At 42.9% G+C, this 20874-nt stretch overlaps 1 protein-coding gene across 1 annotated transcript in view; it reads left to right on the top strand.

Annotated features, from left to right (window-relative positions):
• FLNB (filamin B) overlaps window positions 1-20874 on the top strand; it is a 248494-nt gene that overhangs the window by 183408 nt on the left and 44212 nt on the right. Inside the window, 9 exon segments of the mRNA XM_029600955.1 lie at window positions 919-1081; window positions 3118-3278; window positions 13310-13477; window positions 13991-14083; window positions 15778-15901; window positions 17200-17224; window positions 17226-17357; window positions 18661-18850; window positions 20086-20333. Of these exon segments, the coding sequence (XP_029456815.1) occupies window positions 919-1081; window positions 3118-3278; window positions 13310-13477; window positions 13991-14083; window positions 15778-15901; window positions 17200-17224; window positions 17226-17357; window positions 18661-18850; window positions 20086-20333 (1304 nt within the window).

Consider the following 20874-nt stretch of genomic DNA (forward strand, 5'->3'; position numbering starts at 1 on the left):
GAAATTCTCCCGACTTGTGTTGGAAACTGTAACTAAAGCCCACGGTCATGCACAGCAAAGATTTAGACATCACATTTATAAACTGGCATACTACCGTTTGTAACAAGCACAAAAGCCACTTAATCCTTCCAGCTTTACACGTCGTGCTAGCAAACTTTTCCGCTCTTCCATTTCTTTTCACTCTTCACTACTTTGGCTGTCATGGAAGTGGTGTAAAAACAGGAAATCACCTCTTGCCCCTCCTAAACACTCATTCTTTGTTTCATTTCACCAACGATGCACCCATTTGCTTCTGCCTTCATTCTTTGCCAACCCTTGTACATTTCCTATATCTTTCTCCGGTTGCTCCTCATCCTCAGACTTCTTTAAATGTACTTATCAACTTTGAGTCACAGGGTTGCCAGCAGCGTTTCCTGTTCTCCCAGTTGACTTGTGAGATCAGGAAATGCTGCAGGGCTCAGCGTGGCTTATGCAGAGCACAGCTAGGTGGTGAGGGCAGGGCCACTTTTCAGTCCTGTAGCAAGAGACTGATTTTGCAACACTAAAAGAATCTGAGAATGGGCCATATCTGGTACTGCTAGTTCAAGTATGTCCTATTTATTCTATGGTTCACTGTAGCCCTAGCTACAGTAATGTTTTAGGTAACAGTTCCTTACAGGGTACAATTTTTCATTTAGCTCTGTTAACTTGTTTAATACTTAAATGTTGTGGTAATGTGACTCATCTTGTCACCAATTTTTCAGTGAATTCAAAATGGGAGATCTTGATAGAGCCACAAATTTCAGGCATGGCACCTAAGATTCAAATTCTAGCTCTTCTGCATCCTTAAATATTCATAAGTTAGGACGTACAGCTTGATGGCATTGTATTGGTATTAAGTTCTTTAATCGTAATACCTTTTTTAATTTACTTTAAAAGGTATTCACACAGTTGCGGTAACCTACGATGATGAGCCTGTTCCAAATAGTCCTTTTAAAGTTGGTGTGACTGAAGGTTGCCATCCATCACGTGTGCGGGCTCAGGGACCGGGGCTTAAAGAAGGCCTCACAAATAAGCCAAATGCATTCTCCGTCATTACCAGGTAATTCTTTCCTGTTCTTGATATCAACACTTTTGCTTTCAAATAGAAAATGCTGCTTGTGCCAAAGTCTAACCTGTTTTCTGGCCCTGCTTACAAAACATCTACTTTGACATGGTCCCTCCCCAATCTAAAATTTCTCTTTATGCTGATCAACTCCAAGAGCATGGGCGTAGCATCCATAGTGCACAGTGGTACATAAGCACCACCAACTTTAAAACAGAGGAAGAAGCCCACGAGGCCACTGGCAGGCACTCACCGGCAGCCAAGAGGAACAGGCCCGGGAGGCCGCTAGCAGTACATGCTTTATGCTGATCTTGTGCATCACAAAATGAGCGTAGAGCAGTGTTGGTGAACTCTAGTCCCTGAGTACCACAAACAGGCCAGGTTTTGAGGCTATCTACAACAAATGTGCATGAAATACTTGCATGCACTGCCTCCACTGTATGCAAATCTCTCATGCATATTCATTACGGATATCCTGAAAACCTGGCCTGTTTTGTGGCACTCGGACTGAAGTTCGCCATCACTGGCAGAGAGGAAACACTAGCCCTGTGTTTTTTTTTGAATAGAATGGGGCAGGCAATGAGCAGCGGGAGAACAGGTTCCTGCCTCTTCTCGGCCACAGGCACGATCAGGTCCACCACCAGCCTTCCAGACCCAATGCAGAAAGCCTGCCTGTGTCTTGTCTTTGTGTATGAGTGGGAACCCTGCCTGGGTGTGAATATGTATAAATGGTAGCCTGCCCTGGGAAATAGAACAAATTTATGCAAGCTTTTTAAAACTATTGGATGTTTGGCTGACACTTTATTAGCATGGTTTTAATATTATAATGTCTTGATTATTGCTGTGTTTTACAAGGAATGATTGTTTTTTTTTCCCATTGTTGCAATGCCTAATACAGTTGGGATTTTGGTTTCCAGTACAGTTTTTGGCTTTTTTTTTGTTAGCACATTTCTATTTTGTATCTGGTAGGCATTTTGTTTGGAAAGTCCAGTTCTTGTGTAACTGGAATTCTGCTGTGAAACACTATGGTGCTTATCACTGGCTTTTACGGCATTATGGACCTCTTCCTCATTTCTATTTTAAACAAGTTTGCTCTTAATTTCATTTGCATGCAGAAAATGGTTTTGAATGTTCCTGCAGAAATTTTTTTTCACATTTTATTGTAACTGCTGTTTAGGCAATTTTAAGGGATGATTTTAGCTACTTTTCCCTCTAAGGATTGGGTTACTGTGGGCATAAATTGGATAGGCTTTTTGTATCAAAGAAAGTAGTACTCACAAGGTAATGTAGTAGGGTGGACCGGGTTCTAGGGAACCTGGCAGCAGCAAACTTTCTGGTGCACCCACTAACTTCAGCAGTCACCCTACGCCTCAGAGCTATTTCTTCCTCACACCAGGTCTTATTTTTGGCTGATGTGGACTAAGTGGCTTTTCCTCACTTTTGTGAAAAATGAAATGTACTGTTTGCATGCATAGGAGGGAAACTTTGAAAAGCTATTTACATAGACTATTTTTCCCTATATGCAGAGAAATCTCCTTGCCATATGAAAGGTGATATAATCAAATGTAATAAATGAAACTGTATGCCTAGGGTTGGAATGCACATACTTTTACCCATAGTGGGAGGCGTTCTAGGGGGGTGGAGAGGAGTTTGCACTTATATGCATGTTTGAATTTACAAAAGTGTATGAAACATCTCAATTACCTGCAGAAACTGAAAGTTATAGAACTATCCATGTACACATACCTTCTAAAGTGTAAAGTTTGCAACTTTGATACCTGCAGACTTTTCACCAATGGAAGCAATTACATCCTATACTGTACTATTTATGAAATATAAATGCATGTGGCATAAGGAGTAGTGGTGCATAGTTAGTAAAGCATCAGACAAATGTATGTTTGTGGTGGTTTGGATCACTGAAGAAATTGGAGTGGTGTAAAGCTTTTCTTGTGTTCTCATAAACAGGAGGACAGGCAATAAGTGCTTTTGTATATAACTAACCTTTAAAAGACCAATGATCTTTTGTTTGACAGAGGTGCTGGAATTGGTGGACTGGGGATAACAGTAGAGGGTCCATCAGAATCCAAGATGTCCTGCAAAGATAACAAAGATGGCAGCTGTAGCGTGGAGTATACACCTTATGCACCAGGAGACTATGATGTCAACATCACCTATGGGGGAGAGCACATACTAGGTATGATGGGTCCCATGTGCTTCCCAAGTTGCTACTAGCACAGGCTTTACCATGCTAGCTGTCCTAATATAGGGGTAAAGATTACAGATTGGGGGATGGTGGACTACAGTCATTCAGAGCTGCAAATAATTTTGGTACCTAAAACATGTAACTAATTCATAAGTGTAAATAGTCTAGAAGCAAGAATTTGGCCTGTGCTTAGAAAAAATTCACTCTGCTAGCTGAAATGTTCTGTGCTTGATTTTAAAAGCTTGCTATAGGATAAACCACCCAAATGTGGGGACTACTTTCAATTCAGGGGTCTTGCTAACCCTTTTCTGTCCAAAAATAAACAAGTGCCTTGATAGAATGGTGGGGGCATCGCAATTAAGTTTTCTAAAGGTTTTTGTTGCATATTTTTTGTCAGATGTGAATAGCAAGGGATTTTTGCTTATAGAAACAGCAGGCCGCTCAGTATTCTTATAGCTTTACTGATTATAGTCCTAATGGCAGTCACCTTGTGACACATTTCAGATTGTTCTTGGATTCTAGAGTCCCAGCCAGGCTGACCACTGTCCTAAACTGATTTTCAGGCACACTGTGGTCGCAATTCTGTAACTGTCTTATCCTCTTAAATACTTAAACATATGGGCTACTAGGTCTGGGTCGTTAGGATCTGGCAGCTTCCCTACTACTTTTTTGGGCTTCAGCTCAGTCTGACCAGGGCTGGGATCTGGCAGCATTGAGTATTTGCAACTACCCAAGGATATCCCCCATTCTAGTCTCATTGCAGTGACAACGTTCCTGGAACCTTGCAGTCAAGGGCCCTTAATCAGTTGCTTGTCACTATTGTGCAATGAGGGACTTCCCCGCTGTCTGCCGACTTAAGGAGAAGACCTGAGCCTATACATGTGAACTGATTTAGTGGGATGTCTACTTGTCTAGACTGCTGGGCTTAAACTGCAGGTTACTAGACACTGTACATATAAAGGGCCTTCCAAGGAGGGGATGAAGTTCTGTGTCCATCCCCCCCCCCCCCCCCACCAAACAACCTATAGCAATTTTGTCAATTTATTTAGATGCAATTCAAATCTCAAGGTCATTCTGTAAAAATGGATTTTGTTGAAATTTGAGTGCCTCTAACCTGGCACATTTGTCCACAAGACTCTAACTTGGATCAAAACAAACTCCCCCCCCCCCCCCCCAGTTTTAGCTGCCACAGATTTTCAATGCACAAATGTAATTGGCCTAGTTTTCGAAACGTCATTGGACTAGGTTTTCAAAGACTGATTAATCTGAGTTTTCCTAGCATGTATCCAGATGGACTCAGGAGCAATGGGTATATGCTCCCCTGCCAGCAGAAGGAGACTGAGTCAGGTTTCAAAGCTGATGTCACCCTAGACACACCCTGCAGTGATCTCAGCCCTTCAGTATTTCTCAGTCTCCCAGAAGGGTGCGGACATGCTTTCCCTATGGAGATCGCTGTACCTTTTGAAAAGTAGAAATTCTACTTTTAAATTGGAGAAAGATTAAGCCCCACTCTCCTGCAGTGATACCTAAAGGTCCCTTCCCCAGTTGAGATTCCTGAGGTGATTTCAGAGATCCCTCAGAGGTGTGCCTTGGTCCGGTAGCCATTCCCGGTGTGGACTTTGCTGCTGAAGCAGTTGAAAGGCAGCGGGTGCAGGAAGCTGAGCACAACTGACTGGCCAAAGCCCTCTCCCCCTACAGCTGGAGACAGTCTCTGTAATCAGCCAGTAAGTGAAGAGCCCAGCTAAGTTTAAAAAAAAAAAAAAAAAATTCCTCCTGATTCAGAGACTGAGGGGTTTTGGTAAGACTTATTTGGTCTCCTTGCTTAATGCGCCGTACTGACATCATTCCTGATCCCATTGGAAGCACAGGGAAGTGGGCTTGTGAGCAGATTAAGCAGCCCCCCCCCCCCCCCATGGGCTAGGCCCTGCTTTCAGCTTTGTCAGCGCACTGCATGGTAGACTGCAACAGCGCCATCTTGCAGGCATCGCTTGTACTGCCCGCCATAGAACGTTGGTACACGCAGTGCATTGGCTCTGTGCACACGCACTGTGCATAATGCCATGTGTGTACTTAAGCACACAAAGTGCAGGATCACACAGGCTGTGCATGAGCCTTACCGTGCCCCGCCTAGGTGCTCAAAACGTGCGCACATAAATTTTTAAGCTTGAGCTGATCGAACGTGCACTTGCCAACTGCCCTTGGCGCCAGCAGCCAAGAAACATAAGCGCCTTGCTCTCTGTGCTGCTTGTCATATTATGTTTCTCAGCTTAACTTGAATTCCAACTTGTCAGCACTGTGAGGAAGCCCAAGGGGATTTGGCCTCCCTGGATTTGCAGAGCCCAGCTCCTCCCATTCAGATGATGGATTGGCAGCCTTAACTGGAAGTACTCTGGATCCAAATAATCCCTTGGCTGGGGTCCTTCTGTGGGAAGACCCAGCTGGGCCCACCCCAGTTCCCCTGGGCTAGACATGGACCCGGCAGCCTTTACTTGGGTGGAATTTTTCCAGGGGCTACAGGCCTTTGTACAGGCGCAGTCTACTTCCTCGCTTGCCCCTGTCCGGACAGAAACCAGCCAGCCCCCTCTCCCATTCCTGTTGGCAGACCTCTAGGCATGCCTCTCCTGAGCCAAGGATATCCCTAATAGGAATCTTGATGCACAGAGGAAAGCAAAGATCCTTTGGAAGAAGGGGAAATTCCCCTGGGATTGGAACCATATCAAACCAGGTTAGTCCTTTCATAGAGATGAATTGCTGCCTTGGTTCCCAGACCCTTAAAATCCTGTGAGCTCCTGAGTGGAATCTGACTGAATGAAAGAAGAATCCCATTCTGATTTCCATGCGCAAAGCCTCTTGCTACTTCCCAGTAACTGGAGCCATCCAGAAGCTGATCTGGAATGGGATGCTCCAGAAGCAAGTTTTAAAGGGGCTGGGCATTAGAAGCTCTATACCCACTGGAACCAGCAGTGAGCATTTTGTGTTTCCATAAAGTGGATGCACTGGTCTGCACTTTCTCTAGAAGCAAACTTATCCAGTGGAGGGAGGAGTGGCCTTAAAGGATGCCTATGAAAGATAGTTGGATTCTATCCTTAAGCCTTTGAAGCAGTAGCAATGACCTTACAGATTGGCTTCTTGTTTGCCCCTGGTAGCTTGTTCATGCCTGCTCCTCTTGGGAGGGTGGATGACTTGGGGGTGAACCCCAGAGAGGCTATGGAACCTGCTGCCACCTTAACAGATGCGGGGCCTCGGATTTAGTCCGTACTTCAGCCAGAGGTGTGGCCTTAGTGGTAGGGGCCAGAAGACAACTATGGCTGCAGAATTAGCAGAAGCAACCTCTAAGGCAAACCTCACAAAGATGCTCTTTAAGGGATCACGTCTCTTCAGAACAAATTGGAAAAGCTGGTAAGTGAATGGGGAGAATCTCCATTTCCCTGGCTACCAGAAGATAACAGGATGCGGGGCTTGATGGAACCCTTGGTCTTTCCCAGTATGGTAATTTCATATGTTCTTTCTTACGAACAGTTACAGCACCCCTCACCCATGAGGGGTCGATACAGGGGCTCCAAATGCTTTTGCCCCTACAGAAACTAGACACGTCAGAGCTCTCTGCCCTTTGGGAGGCCTCAGTCCATTCGTAGTCGGCCCAAGAGGGTCAGCTTTGAGCTTCAGGTTCATCCTGAACCCCACAATGATGTTTTCTGACCCACCCTCAGAATGAGGAGATGGGGGGTCAACTGTCCTACCAACAGTGTCTATCACTTTGGACAAATGGGTACTGGTGGTCATACGAGAAGGGTATGTACTGGAATTTTGCAGCACTACTTGGGACACATTCATGATATCTCCTTGCCACTCCCAGTACAAGAAGCAGGCGGTGGAGTCTATCCTGTTAAGACTTCTCAGGATGAGGGCTATAATCCAGTACCTGTGCCCCAGGAAAATACAGGGTGTTCCATCTATTTCATCGTACTCACGAAGGAAGGCTCCTTTTGACCCATACTGGATCTCAAGAGTCAACCAACATCTACGAGTGATTTCCACATGGAAACCCTGCGCTCCATGATGACCATACAATAGAGTTCTTAACCTCCCTGGAACTGAGGCCTACCTACATATTCCAATCCAACAAAAACAGTTTCCTAGGCTTTGCAGTACTGGGCTGCCATTATCCGTTCTGGGCACTGCCCTTTGGTCTGGCCACCACCCCAGAACACTTTCCAAGATTATGGTGGTTGTAGTGGCAGCATTAATAATCCTGGTGCATCCTTGGATGACTGATCTGGGCAAAGTTTTGTGGAAGAGTCTCTGGGTGACCTCCCTGCTTCAGGAGCTTGGTTGGGTCATAAACCTGGACAAATGCAGTCTCAAACCCTCCCAGTCCTTGGAATATCTGGGAGTCCGGTTTGACACCAAGCAGGGCAAGGTCTTCCTCCCCACCACACGGATAAGGAAGATGTCCAAGTGGATCTGTTGAACACAATATGCCTGACAGTGTGGGCACTATCTTAAAGTCCTCTGTCAACCCTGGTGGTAGTGCCCGTGGGCAAAAGGCACTCATGCAACCACTTCAGTGCTCCCTGCTGTCACATTGGAACCTGCTATCAAGACTATTTGATTCACCTCCACTTCCCGATTGAAGTATGCTCTAGGCTCCAGTGGTGGCTGCAGGAAACCTTATCTGGGCAGGGGTGTAACCCTATCCCCTCCAAACTGGCTGGTCCTCAAGACTGACGAGCCTCTAGGGCTGGGGAGCTGATGGCTTAGGGATGTTGGACCAAGGAAGAGGCCCTCTGGAACATAAACCTCTGGAAGCCTGGGCAGTCAGATTGGTATGTCTACAACTCAACCACTTCAGGGTCAGGCAGTACGCATAATGTCAGACAATGCAACAGTAGCCTACAGCAATCGCCAGGGAGGAACCAAAAGCCAGCAAGTGTCATAGATGTATTTCCGCCCATTCTATAAGATCTATCTACAGATGATCTTGGACTCCAACATTGCAGGAAAAGACAACGTCAAAGCAGACCTAAGTAGGGAGAGTCTGGATCAAAGAGTGGGTGGTGGTGTTGGCCAAAGCCTTTCAGTAGGTAGTAGATTGCTGGGTGTCTCCTGTCCATAGACCTAGCTGCATCTCTCAATGCAAAGGTGCCCTGATTCTTCAGTCATAGATCAGTGGTCCCTGGGGATCAACACTTGTTCAGACCTGGCTGGAAGAGGAGCTGCTATATGCCTTCCCTCCATGGCCCCTGCTGGGCAGGGTCTTAGACAGAATCAAGCACCACTAGTAGCTCCAGATTGGCAATCATCCATGGTATGCAGACATGTGGAGACTCCTGTTGGAGACCCCTCTGTGCCTCCTACCCCACAGGGACCTGCTACAGCAGGGAACAGTCCTTCATGAGAATCACTCTATTCTGTCTAAGGTCTGGCCCTTGAGAGGGCTCACCTGATGAAGCATGATATTCAGTGGCAGTAATTGCACAACTTCCACAGCCTGAAGTAATCTACAGCCCTAATGTTTGTGCGGGTCTGGAGAGTAGCTTGAGGCCTGGTGCAAGGAACGGTGTTCCCCTAGACTGTCAAAAATCCCAGTAATTCTAGGTTTTTTGCAGGATGGCTTGATTAAAGGTTTGACCCTTAATGGCTTGAAGGTCCAGGTAATGGCTCTCGTTTTAGGGGCAAGGTGAAGCTGAACCAGCCTGTCGGCTCATTCAGATATGGCCTGTTTTCTGAAAGGGGTGAAGCACTTCCAGCCACCCTTAAGGTGGCTGGTTCCCTTGTGGATCTTAATCTAGTTTTGGAGTTTTTGCAGGGCCCTCCTTTCAGCTGCTGCAGTCTTTCCTGGCACTTAACCCTGAAACGTTGTTCCTGGTGGCATTGTTCTCATCACATCTCTGAACTACAGGGATTGTTATGTTTGGAACCATTCCTCTGGATGACTCCAGGACTGTTACAGCTTCATACCTTTCCATCCCTTCTTGCCCAAGGTAGTCTGAGTTTCATTTGAATCAGTCCATTTCCTTACCATCCCTGGATAGGCACAAGGATGTGGAAGAATACCACCTCTGTCCCTTGAATGTCAGGCTTTTGGGTGGTATCTAGAAGCTTCAGAACTGGGTCCAAGAGATGGACCAACTGTTTGTCCTTCATAGTGGAAGGAAGCAGGGTAAACCAGCTTCACAGGCTACCAAAGCTCGCTGGATCAAGGAAGTGGTCATGGGGAGCCTATGTGGAGGCAGGAAGGCCATTCCCCTTTCCAGTTAGACTCAGGACTAGCTTCTAACCCATTAGACTGCCTGAGCTCTAGTAGAATGAGCTTTATCTGCCTACATACTAGGAAATAGAGAAATTACTTACCCTGATGACTTTGTTTTCCTTAGTGTAGACAAGAGATGGACTTAGCATCTCACCCACAGCTGCCCAAGAACGGTGCCAAGGATTTGCCCCCGGAGTGGATATCTGTTCCAAGAGATTAAGGATAAGCAGTTGTCCAGTCCCTAGATCAAGGCATCTATAATCTTACTGGGGTTCAGTGTTTGAGTACAGTTATGGTTATCTGTTTTTAATCAAGTTCTTTCAATAGTATATCCAATACTTTTTAAGAGGAATACTGAAGGGCTGAGGTCACTGTGGGGTGTATCTAGGGTGACATCAGCTTTGAAACCTGACTGTCTCCATCTGCTGGCAGGGGAGCATAAACCCATTGGTCCTGAGTCAATCTGTATACACTAAGATAGGGAGATAGGAAACGACACATTGCTGCAGATGTCTCTGGTCTCCCTGAGAAGTTTTGGTGATCATGGACATGGTCTGTGCTGCAGGGAAGTGCACGCTGCTTGTCTCAGCATTTTGCTTAGGTGGGGGGAACAAGGCAGGCTCAGCCCTAGGCTATGCTAGCAGGGAAGGGAGACTCTGCTGTGGACTCAGTCCAAGCTAGATCATGGCCTCAAATCAGAGGTTAAGGGTGTCATTCTCAATGGTGGTGAAGATATTGATGGAGCTGAGCTGCTTTTTTTTTTCTTTCCTCCCTGCTGTTTTAAGACTTAGATATGCATTATTCAGTGAGCTAATGTATGTGACAGTAGGTCCACAATTAGAGGTGTGATTGGCTCCTTTTTCCTGCTTCAGACAGCTGCTTTGTCCTCTCTGCTGGGTCTGTTTCAGGCCAGGGTAATGTTATACAGGGGCCCATGGCTGACACCTAGCTAACCTCTTCCATTGCAGATTGAATGGCTTGTTGCTAGGTCCATAAACCTGGCCATCCGGGCACCCAAGGGTCTGTCTTCTACACACCCACAAGCCTTCCATTCTGTTTTCTCTGTGTACAGAGAATAGTCTTTTTGTAGGTGACTCTGTAAATGGTCTCTGCTGAACTGCTAAGCCCAAGCATGTATGCTGCCTGTTCAGAAAAGTCCATCTCTGGGTACAGCGTGTAGAGAAAAACAGACTAAGTATCCCCTTTTATGCTGCTATCAGAGAATCCATTTTGGCTATATGTTACTATAGTGACAATTCAGGACTTACCCCTACATACCCTACTTCTGTACTTGCTTTGTACACCTCCAAAGTCCATCTTGTTGCCAAAAAAAAAAATCTTATGAGCATTCTGCCTACTGGTCACAAATCAGTTGCCTTTTTAAGGATGCTTCATTGGTACCCAAAATAGTCTAGTTACATGAGCAGTTGTATGAAGACTGGTTTTTATTAGATGTTCTTAAAAATGTTTTCAGCTATGGAGCTTTAACACTTTTTTCTGAATATTCTCTTGGAAGCAGAATATTGACTATAATAAATATTATGGGTATTACATGGTCTCCTCCTTACTACAAGTGCTCTTAGCTGGGTAGCCTGCCCTAACAGTCCCCCAGTCTCCCACTCAGCACAGCCATGCCAGATACCACTGGACTGGAGCTCTTGGCCTGTCTAAATATTATGGCAGAAGCAGGAACTCAGGCTACTTATTAGTTCATAAGATCTAAGGAGGTTTACTTCAAGATTCTGAGTTCTTGGTCTTAAGGGAGAATTTTTTTTTCTGCATGACTTGCCCACCTCCATGAACTGCAAAAACACCCAAGTGTATATGAGGGCAGCAAGTTCACCACCCCAGAGCTGCTTCAGTAAGGAGATCTGCAGAGACTGTCATGAAGGGGGCTACCAGTGCTGTTTCTGCAACCTTCAGTCCAAATCTTTAGCCTGAGGCAACAGGAGCTAGATCCAAGATTACCCATATCTTTTTGTTAGACTGCAGTGAAGCTTGCCTCTTTAAAAAAAAAAAAAAAAAAAAAAAAAAAAGTCTTCAACAATCTTTTGTGATTGCTTGGTGATATACAGGCAAAATGTACTGTACTCTGACTACCTGCACTTTGATCAGTTCAGACATTTAAGTTTTCACTTCAAGGGAAACTTTAAAAACAGTTGCAAAATAGTTGAAGGGTTTGTATTCTGATTAATCACTCTTGCATTGCTTATTACCAAGCAAGATTTAAGCCTCTGTGTCAAACTTTTTTTTTTTATATAAGGTTTGGATATAGAAATAGAAATGTAGGGATTATATTCCTGTTAATTTTAGAGTAGACATAAGTGACCCAGAGCAAGACTATTGACCATCCCTGTTAACTTGCATCCCAATGCTTATGGTAACTTTAGTTCACCTTGCTTTTTGACATCAGCACTAGCAAGTACCAAATCTGGTATGTAGAAAACTCAGAACTTGTTTTTGTGTCCAGAAAGTGGGTCACTAAAGCCCTGGGGAAGTTTAGTCCTCTCTACAAAAGAGGAAAGTAGGTCTAGCATGTACAGCAGACGTTAGCGTTCTGCTACCTCCTCCACACCATCTTTTTAGCTTGCTTCCCAAGGGAAAGAAGGCTTAGTCCTAATAACTTGGTTCTATCTATACCAAATTCTCAGGACAGGATTCTGAGAGGAATGGGGGGGGATTTCAGATCCCTATGCATGGATGAGCATATACACGTGTCCTGGATAGGCTCTATTAGCTCTCATTCTCCAGTAACCACTGTAGAACATGCATTAAAATACTGCCCATTACCTTTTGTGAGTTAAAACCTTATATGAACATGAATTGGCTTCAAATGTACTTGAGGGCGGGGGGTGTCTTGGGTTGCAAATTATACTGGTCAATGCTGTCTAAATTTATCCTGGAGCATTGGCAATTATAACAAAAATGTGCTAAATGGTCGCTTTCATAGCAATCAACTATATTTACTGTAATTACTTCCAAAGTCCCCCTCCCACACCCCCCTGCAGTTCCTCTGATTACATCATTGCACTAGTTTAACTTGAGCATTAAGTATGGAATGCTTTATAGTTTTTCAAGGCAATTGTTTGCATTAGGCGTGGCCACAATCTGACAGGCTAATTCAAGCAGATCAGATTAAAACTAAGGTTCTAGAGTCCTGCACATCACTGAAACTGGACTTTTTTTTTCTGTGATGGGATGTGATGTTGGAAATAAAGAATAGAGGCCATTTCATGTGAATTGGAGGGAAGAGGCTTTCTCTAGGAAAGACTAGCTCTTGCAGTCAGGAAGCATAGTATTTCTGGAATGTACAGGATTTCAAACTTGTAACATATATGGTTTTCTTCAGTTGTAATCCAGAGGGTAGAAATCAATCTGAAAAATACTGTAAAACAGCATTTCAGTATAGGCAACTCAAATTAATACTGTTGCACTGCTTTATAGCCATGATTACCACTAGGAGAGGTTTTTAGGGGAAATGGCTACATATTAAAGGCCTCATGCACATATATATAGTCATTTAATAGGGCTCTGCTGATGGGTCAGGACAAGGAGCCAACTGATTAAATTTGCATTCTACGTTTCCTTAACGTAGAAATAAGGGTCAACATGAATCATAGGCGATTGATCTGTGACTGACTTCCAAAAGCTGAGTCCAGGAAAGGTGTCACACACAGCAACCACTATTAGTGTAACTGAAATACTTAAAATGAGCCACTGGGAAGAGCTACTCGAAGTATTGGTTGAGTTCATATCTGTTGTTTCACAGGTAGCCCATTTAAAGTTCCCGTGAAAGACGTTGTCGATCCCAGCAAGGTAAAGGTGTCTGGTCCTGGTTTGGGAACGGGAGTTCGAGCCAAAATCCCTCAGTGTTTTACAGTGGACACCAGTAAGGCTGGAATTGCTCCTCTTAATGTGTTGGTAATGGGACCAAGAGGTAAGTGCTTCAGTTACAACAGTTGAACCCTTCACCATTTAGTTTGGCCATAATTACCCTATTGAAACACAATATACTTGGATGAAAAGTGACACTAAAGCAATTAAATATCTTTTCAGATTGTTTTTTGAGGACTGAAATTGAATGACCAGCTTTAAAAGCTTTCCGTTGCTGAACTTTGATTTTTTTCGTATATGATCATGAGCAGCTAGCTAGTCTTTGGTAAAAATAAGGATAGTAGGACTACTATTGAGTAATACACTATCTCTTGGCCTCCCTCAAATATAACTGCCAAAGTAGCCTCCTAAGCTTTCCCTAGCAAAAAGGTTTTGAACCATTTTCTGCCCCCTCTTGCCAAAACTCCATATCTGTAAAAATAAGCTCAAGCCTGACTCTACTGAAGGGCTGATGGACATGGACTCGGTGTGCTAGAATTTCAAAACATCTGATTTTCTTAATGATCCTACTGATGCCAATGTGTCTGGGCTTCAAGTAACGGTCTTCTAATTCTAGCTGACGAGATGGATTCCCATGCATGGCGCAGCCCTCTGAAAGCGATAACAGAGTTCTTTAAAGGTGACCCGAGGGAAGATGTTAGTGCGACAGGTTCGATTTCTTTGACTTTGCTGATCCCTTAAGCTCATGCAGCAGGCGTGTGGGAGAACAAGCTTCTAATTAAAACTGGTCTTGCAGCTGATCAGCTTTGCAAAGCACCTGCAATGATTAGCTTACAATTACTACTATTGCATTTTCACTTTAAAATAAGTTGTCTTACGTTGTTTTGGAAAACTAATCCTTAAATTTTACACCACTTATTTTCTAACAAATGATTGATAATGATTGATTTCTGAATTGTAATGGAGGCATTTCACCCTTGCTGAGTTGCAAGGTTTCTAGTGTGAGGAACACAAACGTGTATGCTATATACCTTAGCAAATGCTAACTTCCGATTTCTCAACTCAGTTTGAGACTTGCTGCCAGGTGCCAAGCAACTGGCTGCCTCAATCTGCAAAAGGAGCATGAGGCTTTCTGAAGGCCTCCAGAAAGACCTGAGGCTCTGCCAGGAAGGTCTAGAATGCATCAAATCTTCCGGTTTTTTGTGTCTACCAGCGCTTAGAGCTATATTCTCACTGCTACGTAGTTTGCCCTAACTCCTTGAAATTGACAAGGTTAAAGTGCCTCCAGCATGCTGATTAGAAAACATGCATCCAGATTTCAAATTATGCCAAAGATGCTTCTTGATTTACTGTGACTTCCAGAATGAAGTATGAATTGCAGCCCTTTTTTTTTTTTTTTTTTTTTTTCTTTTGTCCAGGATCCAATGGAACTGAGACTTGAATGCTTTGCTAAATGAATGCTTTACTATTGCTTACTAGGCAGTTAATACTGAAACAGCAAGCTTTCTACCAGAAAACAAGATTTGCAGCATGATTCAAAAAAGAAATCTCCACATTACACTTTTGCACACTAACCAGGGTTTCAGAAGCATTAACCCATTCTGAATTGTTCCAGAAGGGATAAAACTGATCTCGTTAAGTATAAGCACAGACAATGGTTTCAGTTTCTTCCAGCGGAAGTCAATTGAAATGGTTTTCCTTCAGTTTTGGAGCTTTTTTAAATTAAGGACTTGTATGTTGGCCCTTTGTTCTGAAATGTCTCCTGTAGAGGAGCTTCCCTGCAAAAAGGCAATTTGACCCACTTTAGGCATATTAACTTTCTGTGGTGACTTGCAACCATAGTTTGAATCAGGCCCAAGATTTTCAGAGCATCAGTGTGGTGGGTAGGGAGGGTGGAAAAATAGGCAACTTCATTTTCATTACCGCTTTGTGGCACAAGAGGCCTTGTGGACTTGGAGCAGTTTTAGAGCTGGGCAGTTGTCTTGGTCCAGGAGCATCCCCCTAGCCAGTCTAGTTTTTAGGATGGTCAATATTGACAATGCATGAGAGACCTGCAAGCAGTACCTCTGCATGCAAATCTCTCTCCTGCATATTGATTGCTGATAACCTGAAAACTAGACTGTCTAGGTGTGTACTCCTGGTCCAGCTTGAGAAACAATTCTTAAACCAATGGCTTGCAACTAATGGCAAGACAATTTTAGTATGCTCTGTTTGAGCCCTGTGTAAGTTGTCTTTCAGGAGGTTGACCACCGTGGAGACTTATTTTTGTAGAAGTTTTAAAATGGACAAGCAAATAGTTACATTCCTGCCTGGTGCATTTACAAGCTTGAAGCAATCCAGTCTGTTGTGTAGTGGATGACAGTGGTGACTTAAGTCTTATTTTAGAAAGCTTTACCTTGTTAGGAATTGTGGAACCTGTTGACATAACGGATAATGAAGATGGCTCTCATACGGTGACTTACACGCCCTCACAAGAAGGTCCTTACACTGTTGCTGTAAAGTATGCGGATGAAGAGATTTCCCGCAGGTAAGTAGTTAAGTAGTTCAGACGTACAGATTACATGTCCCCTTTAGTCCTGATAATCGCATCTTCTTGGCTTTTTTCTATGAAACTCTTCTAATTAAATTACATGATCAAGATGTCTCTTTAGATCATTGTAGAAGCCTGTACTTTAATGCAGGTAGCTCAGATGAATTGTGCATTTGATCTTTGTCGGTGCAGATTAATGTTCCTTCCAAGTCTTGTACCCTTTATAAATCTAATTCCTTATGGTCAGTCTGAGCCTTTTAGTAAGTTTATGGGAAGACTATAGACACAAATTTTTTTCTTTTGTACAATCTGCATTGGCTGAATTACTCAATTTTGGCTTGGTGAAAAAAGACATCTATTGGTTGCAACTGTGAACAGGGAATTACTACCTAGCACGGAGGCAACACCTAGAGCAGAACTGAGGATCTCCCTTACACTGTTGTGAAAACCCTTTCCTGTTATCAGTTTAAGCTGAAAATGAGCAAAAGGAGGTTTTTCCTAAAACAATCTATTGAATCTGTATTTCTGGATGTGGTAAACTTCAGTGTCCTAGCATTTTGGAATGTTTATGTATGGAGGAGCATCTTAAACATCTGCTAACTGGCAAACAAATATCCAACAGTTCATAGTATCTGCCATTTGTCTCACAATTTTAAATTCAATGCATCAGTTTTGGTGTGGCATGGCTAGCAGGAATAGGAGCAGAACAATCTTGTGCCTGGTGGCTGCAGCTTCTAATGCTGCTCTTCAAGCCAATAACCTTTTTTTGGAACAGCAGGGAGCCCATTCTGAGGAAAGACAGGAACTGAAGAGATGTAAGCAGGCCTGCACTTTCCATCCTAGATTATGCCACATGGATTCTGCGCCTGGCCTAGCCTACTGACATCTTGAGGGACTATCCTCCTGAAAAATAGCAAAAATGCTAAAGTGACAGTAATACAATGACATTGCAAAATTTGGGGGAAGTCGTGCTGCAGAATTTTGACTTGGTGTGTCCTGAATAGTGCCACCATACTGTTAGCTATGGAGACTTTCCTTCTCCAGAGGGGTGACTCTGAAATAGTACCAGAATCTCTGGTGGCAATCTTGTTCCAGATATATAAACAGCATATATCTCCTGGCTAGGACTGATCTAGTTGGAAACTCTGTTCTGTACGTAGACTTTTTTTTTTTTTTTTTTTTTTTTTTTTTTACAAGGCTAGTCTTATCTTATTTATGAGCCTCCTTACAGGTGTATTCAGCAAAGATCTTGGTGTATTCGAAGAATCATTGCATGTTTTTTGTTTCCCTTTAAGTCCTTTCAAGGTAAAGGTTCTTCCGGACACATGATGCCAGTAAGGTGACAGCAAGTGGACCAGGACTCAGTTCGCATGGAATTCTTGCCAGTTTGCCTGCAAATTTTGCTGTTGATGCTAAAGACGCAGGAGTTGGGCCACTCTCTGTGCAGATAACTGTAAGTTATGCTCTTCAATACTACATAAGAGCTTGCACATAAGCTAGATGCCAGCCAGAAGATGGTTCAAAGAGTAGAGACACTAAACTAAACTCAGTCCAAATTGGTCCCAAGGGCTGTTGCTGTTAACAGAACATTAGATGTTCAGATTTGGATTGGAAACTGCAGATGCTGAAGTAATGTATATTAAATGTTCAGCAGGAACTTATTTGGATAGTTAAGTGGGAAGGAAATCCATCTGGATTTGTATGGCTTTCATTTTTGGTTCATAGGCACTAAGGCAAGTATTTAAAATAAAGGGAGTCTGGGCTTTTACTTGACTAAAAAGCTCTTGAGGATAAGGACCTTAACCGGGAATATGCACCGAGTGATATAGATAATTAGTGCTGCTAAAATTAACAATGAGTAGAAATTAGGGGGTCTTCATAAAACTTGAGCTATCAAGTTTTGTAAACTAGCATTTTAATGTGGAAAAGTGCCATTGTACATTTGGAACCAAACCCTCAAGAGCAATATCTTGGGCAGGGGAAATAAGTACCTGAAAAGCAGGATCTAGGGGTGATCAAATAGTTTTAAGGTTGAGAAACTGTGTGCCAAGAATTGGGAAGAGCCAATGGATTGTATGAGTGCATAGGAGGAGATATAACTAGCAAGAAAAAAAGATTTGTATGCATGGAAAAAATGTCTAAAATTCTGTCAAACTTTGGAGATTTCATTGCCAAAAGGATGGACAGATGCAGCCCAGAGGGGGGATGAACAAAATGATGCAGAGCATGTATTAGTCCTATGAGATTCCTCAGACGTGTGCTTTTGAGGGGGGTATATAATATGTTTAAATAAGGGTACATTACATAAATTATCTATATTTCAATAGAAAAGTTCTATTGCATGGCATGAATTGGAAGTGAGGGGAATGGCTTTCTCCACTAGGAAGCTATTCTGGGCATATGTCACCGTGAAGAGGGGAAAAACTTGGGGAAAAGCTGGAGGGAAAAGAGTAAAGCTTGAAGATGGATCTACAGACTTTTCAGTTGGGTAGAATGATTAGACTTGATTGATCTTACTGTTGTGTTTTTCTAAGACTGGTTGAGTAATATACCATAGAATGCACTGAGAGGATGTTGAAGTGCAGTTTTTTTCTACAATACTAAATTCACCTGCATCTATGGTCTTCAAATCTTCTCAAGACACAAACTTAGGGGGCATTACTGAAGTGTCAAACTTGAGACTGTCATGCACAAAGCTCTTAAAACCCTATGTTCTCTAAGCAATATTTCACTTACAGTTTTTATTTGGTTTTTAGGACCAGGAAGGAAAGCCTAAGAAAGCAGATGTTCATGACAACAAAGATGGAACCTATGCAGTGTCCTATGTACCGGACAAGACCGGTCGCTATCAGATTGCTGTGAAATATGGCGGTGATGACATCCCATTGTCCCCTTACCGAATCCGTGCAACACCAGCTGGTGATGCCAGCAAGTGTACTGCTACAGGTAAGGATTGCAAAGTTGTCCTTTCACAAGCATGATTGAAGCCCAAACTGACTTCCACCCTTCAAACTCTGAACAAGTAAGCAGTTACAAAGTCTAAGCTTGCTGTTCCAACATACTTCCCAGTTTACATCAACCTTTGTCAGATTTCATGGAATTGGCCACGAACATTCAATCTTTTTCTGAAAGGCTTTGTTATAAGATGGATATTGGGTGGGGCACTGCACACTAACTAGATTGTCCTGTATTTAGGGAAAAGAATGGACATGATCAGATTTCATGCCTGTGGGATTCTTTTTCTTTAGCATTTTTTGTCTTAAGTACCTTGGGTTGCATATAAGGTTCATATTTCACTCATTGTAAAGTATCTTGCTTGTACTCTAAGCTTAGTGGCTGCAACTTAGTTTTGTCAAAATTCTGCTGCTGACCGTAGAATGGTTTTCTGGTCTGCTTCCAGGATGTTCAGGCTAAGATGTCCAGCTTCATTAGTGGTTTTGAAATCTGTTTTTTTCCTTCCATTAGCTTTTCACTTCTAGCCTATCCCTGTTGAAGCTAAAGCTGTCAGATATTATCTAGGGAGCATGGGCTTGATGGACCCTTGGTCTGACCCAGTATGGCAATTTCTTATGTTCTTATGAAAGCAAATTCAGCTTTTTAGCTCACCACTATAGAAGCTTTTATGAATTGCTTGACTAGTTAGTAGTGGGACCGATCAGTGGCTAAGTAAAATGGGTAGAAGGCAAGAACAGTGTCAACTTTACAAACAATTGTATCGTGTGCTTTAAGTCTATTTTTATAGTGTACATCTTCACCTTCACCTGTTCTCCTTATAAAAGCAGATTGTACTATGCAAGACAAGTTTTATACTAGTTTGTTGCCAATCTAGTGCCAGACACTGATCCATGTTTCCTAAATTAACCCCATTTATATTAAGTGTAATTACTGTGCATCATAATTGATTAACTACCAATTTACAAGCCTGGAGAATCAGTTACCTAATAGCTTTTATATATCTACTATAAATGTTTTATCTAGCACCTTGCTATGGTATCTTTTCAAACCTAGATGAATTTTATTTTTTAGAAAAGTTTATTCCAGGACAGTGGAGCATACACACTTCTCCACAATACTAAACTTTTTCAGACATCTGGCTGAATGCCATTGCATGTTCTAGAGATGTTAAGACTGGATTTTGGCCACATTTAATCACCTTTTTCTGTAATATTCTGTTGTGGCAGGTCCTGGAATTGAACCCACTGTGAAAACTGGAGAAGAGGTTGGTTTTGTAGTAGATGCAAAGTCTGCTGGGAAAGGGAAGGTGACCTGCACAGTTCTTACTCCCGATGGTACAGAAGCTGAAGCAGATGTGATTGAGAATGAAGACGGAACGTATGATATCTTCTATACTACTACACAGCCTGGACCTTATGTCATTCACGTTCGCTTTGGTGGTGTGGATATTCCTAATAGTCCTTTTACAGTCATGGTAAGGTATTCTTTCTGTGAAACCTGTGAAATTTTCTTAAGACAGGTGCTACATTCATCTAAAGCTATTTATTAAAATGTTCTAGTAACTGTATTAGTCTAACAGCAAGAGATCTCTAATGTCCCTACTCATTGTTGCCAGAATAGATGCTGTTAGATTCTATTGGCCATGCAATACCCCAATAGTAACATGGCGCAGACTTGTTTGAAAATACAATTAGAACATTGAGGTTATCCATAGAATACAAACTTTTTTTTTTAACATGCACAGTACTTTTTCCAATGAGGTATCTATAGAATGTTAGTCTTGTGTGGGTTTTTTCTCTTTCTGATCACGGACGAGCATTATCTCAATTTATGGTTTCTAAGTTTTGTTGCATGTTTATCAGAAGAAACCCTTGTGGTAAAGGGAAAGCACGAGGCTGTCAAGTAGTTTTGCTATCTGTAAGACTTGTAGTAGTATTTTAACTGCAGGCCACATGAGGGGTGGGACCTAGAGGATGTGCTCCAGTATTGCTCAGTTTTTAGTACCAGAACTAAAT

Source organism: Rhinatrema bivittatum, chromosome 4, assembly GCF_901001135.1.
Source record: "Rhinatrema bivittatum chromosome 4, aRhiBiv1.1, whole genome shotgun sequence".
Taxonomy (NCBI): Eukaryota; Metazoa; Chordata; class Amphibia; order Gymnophiona; family Rhinatrematidae; genus Rhinatrema; species Rhinatrema bivittatum.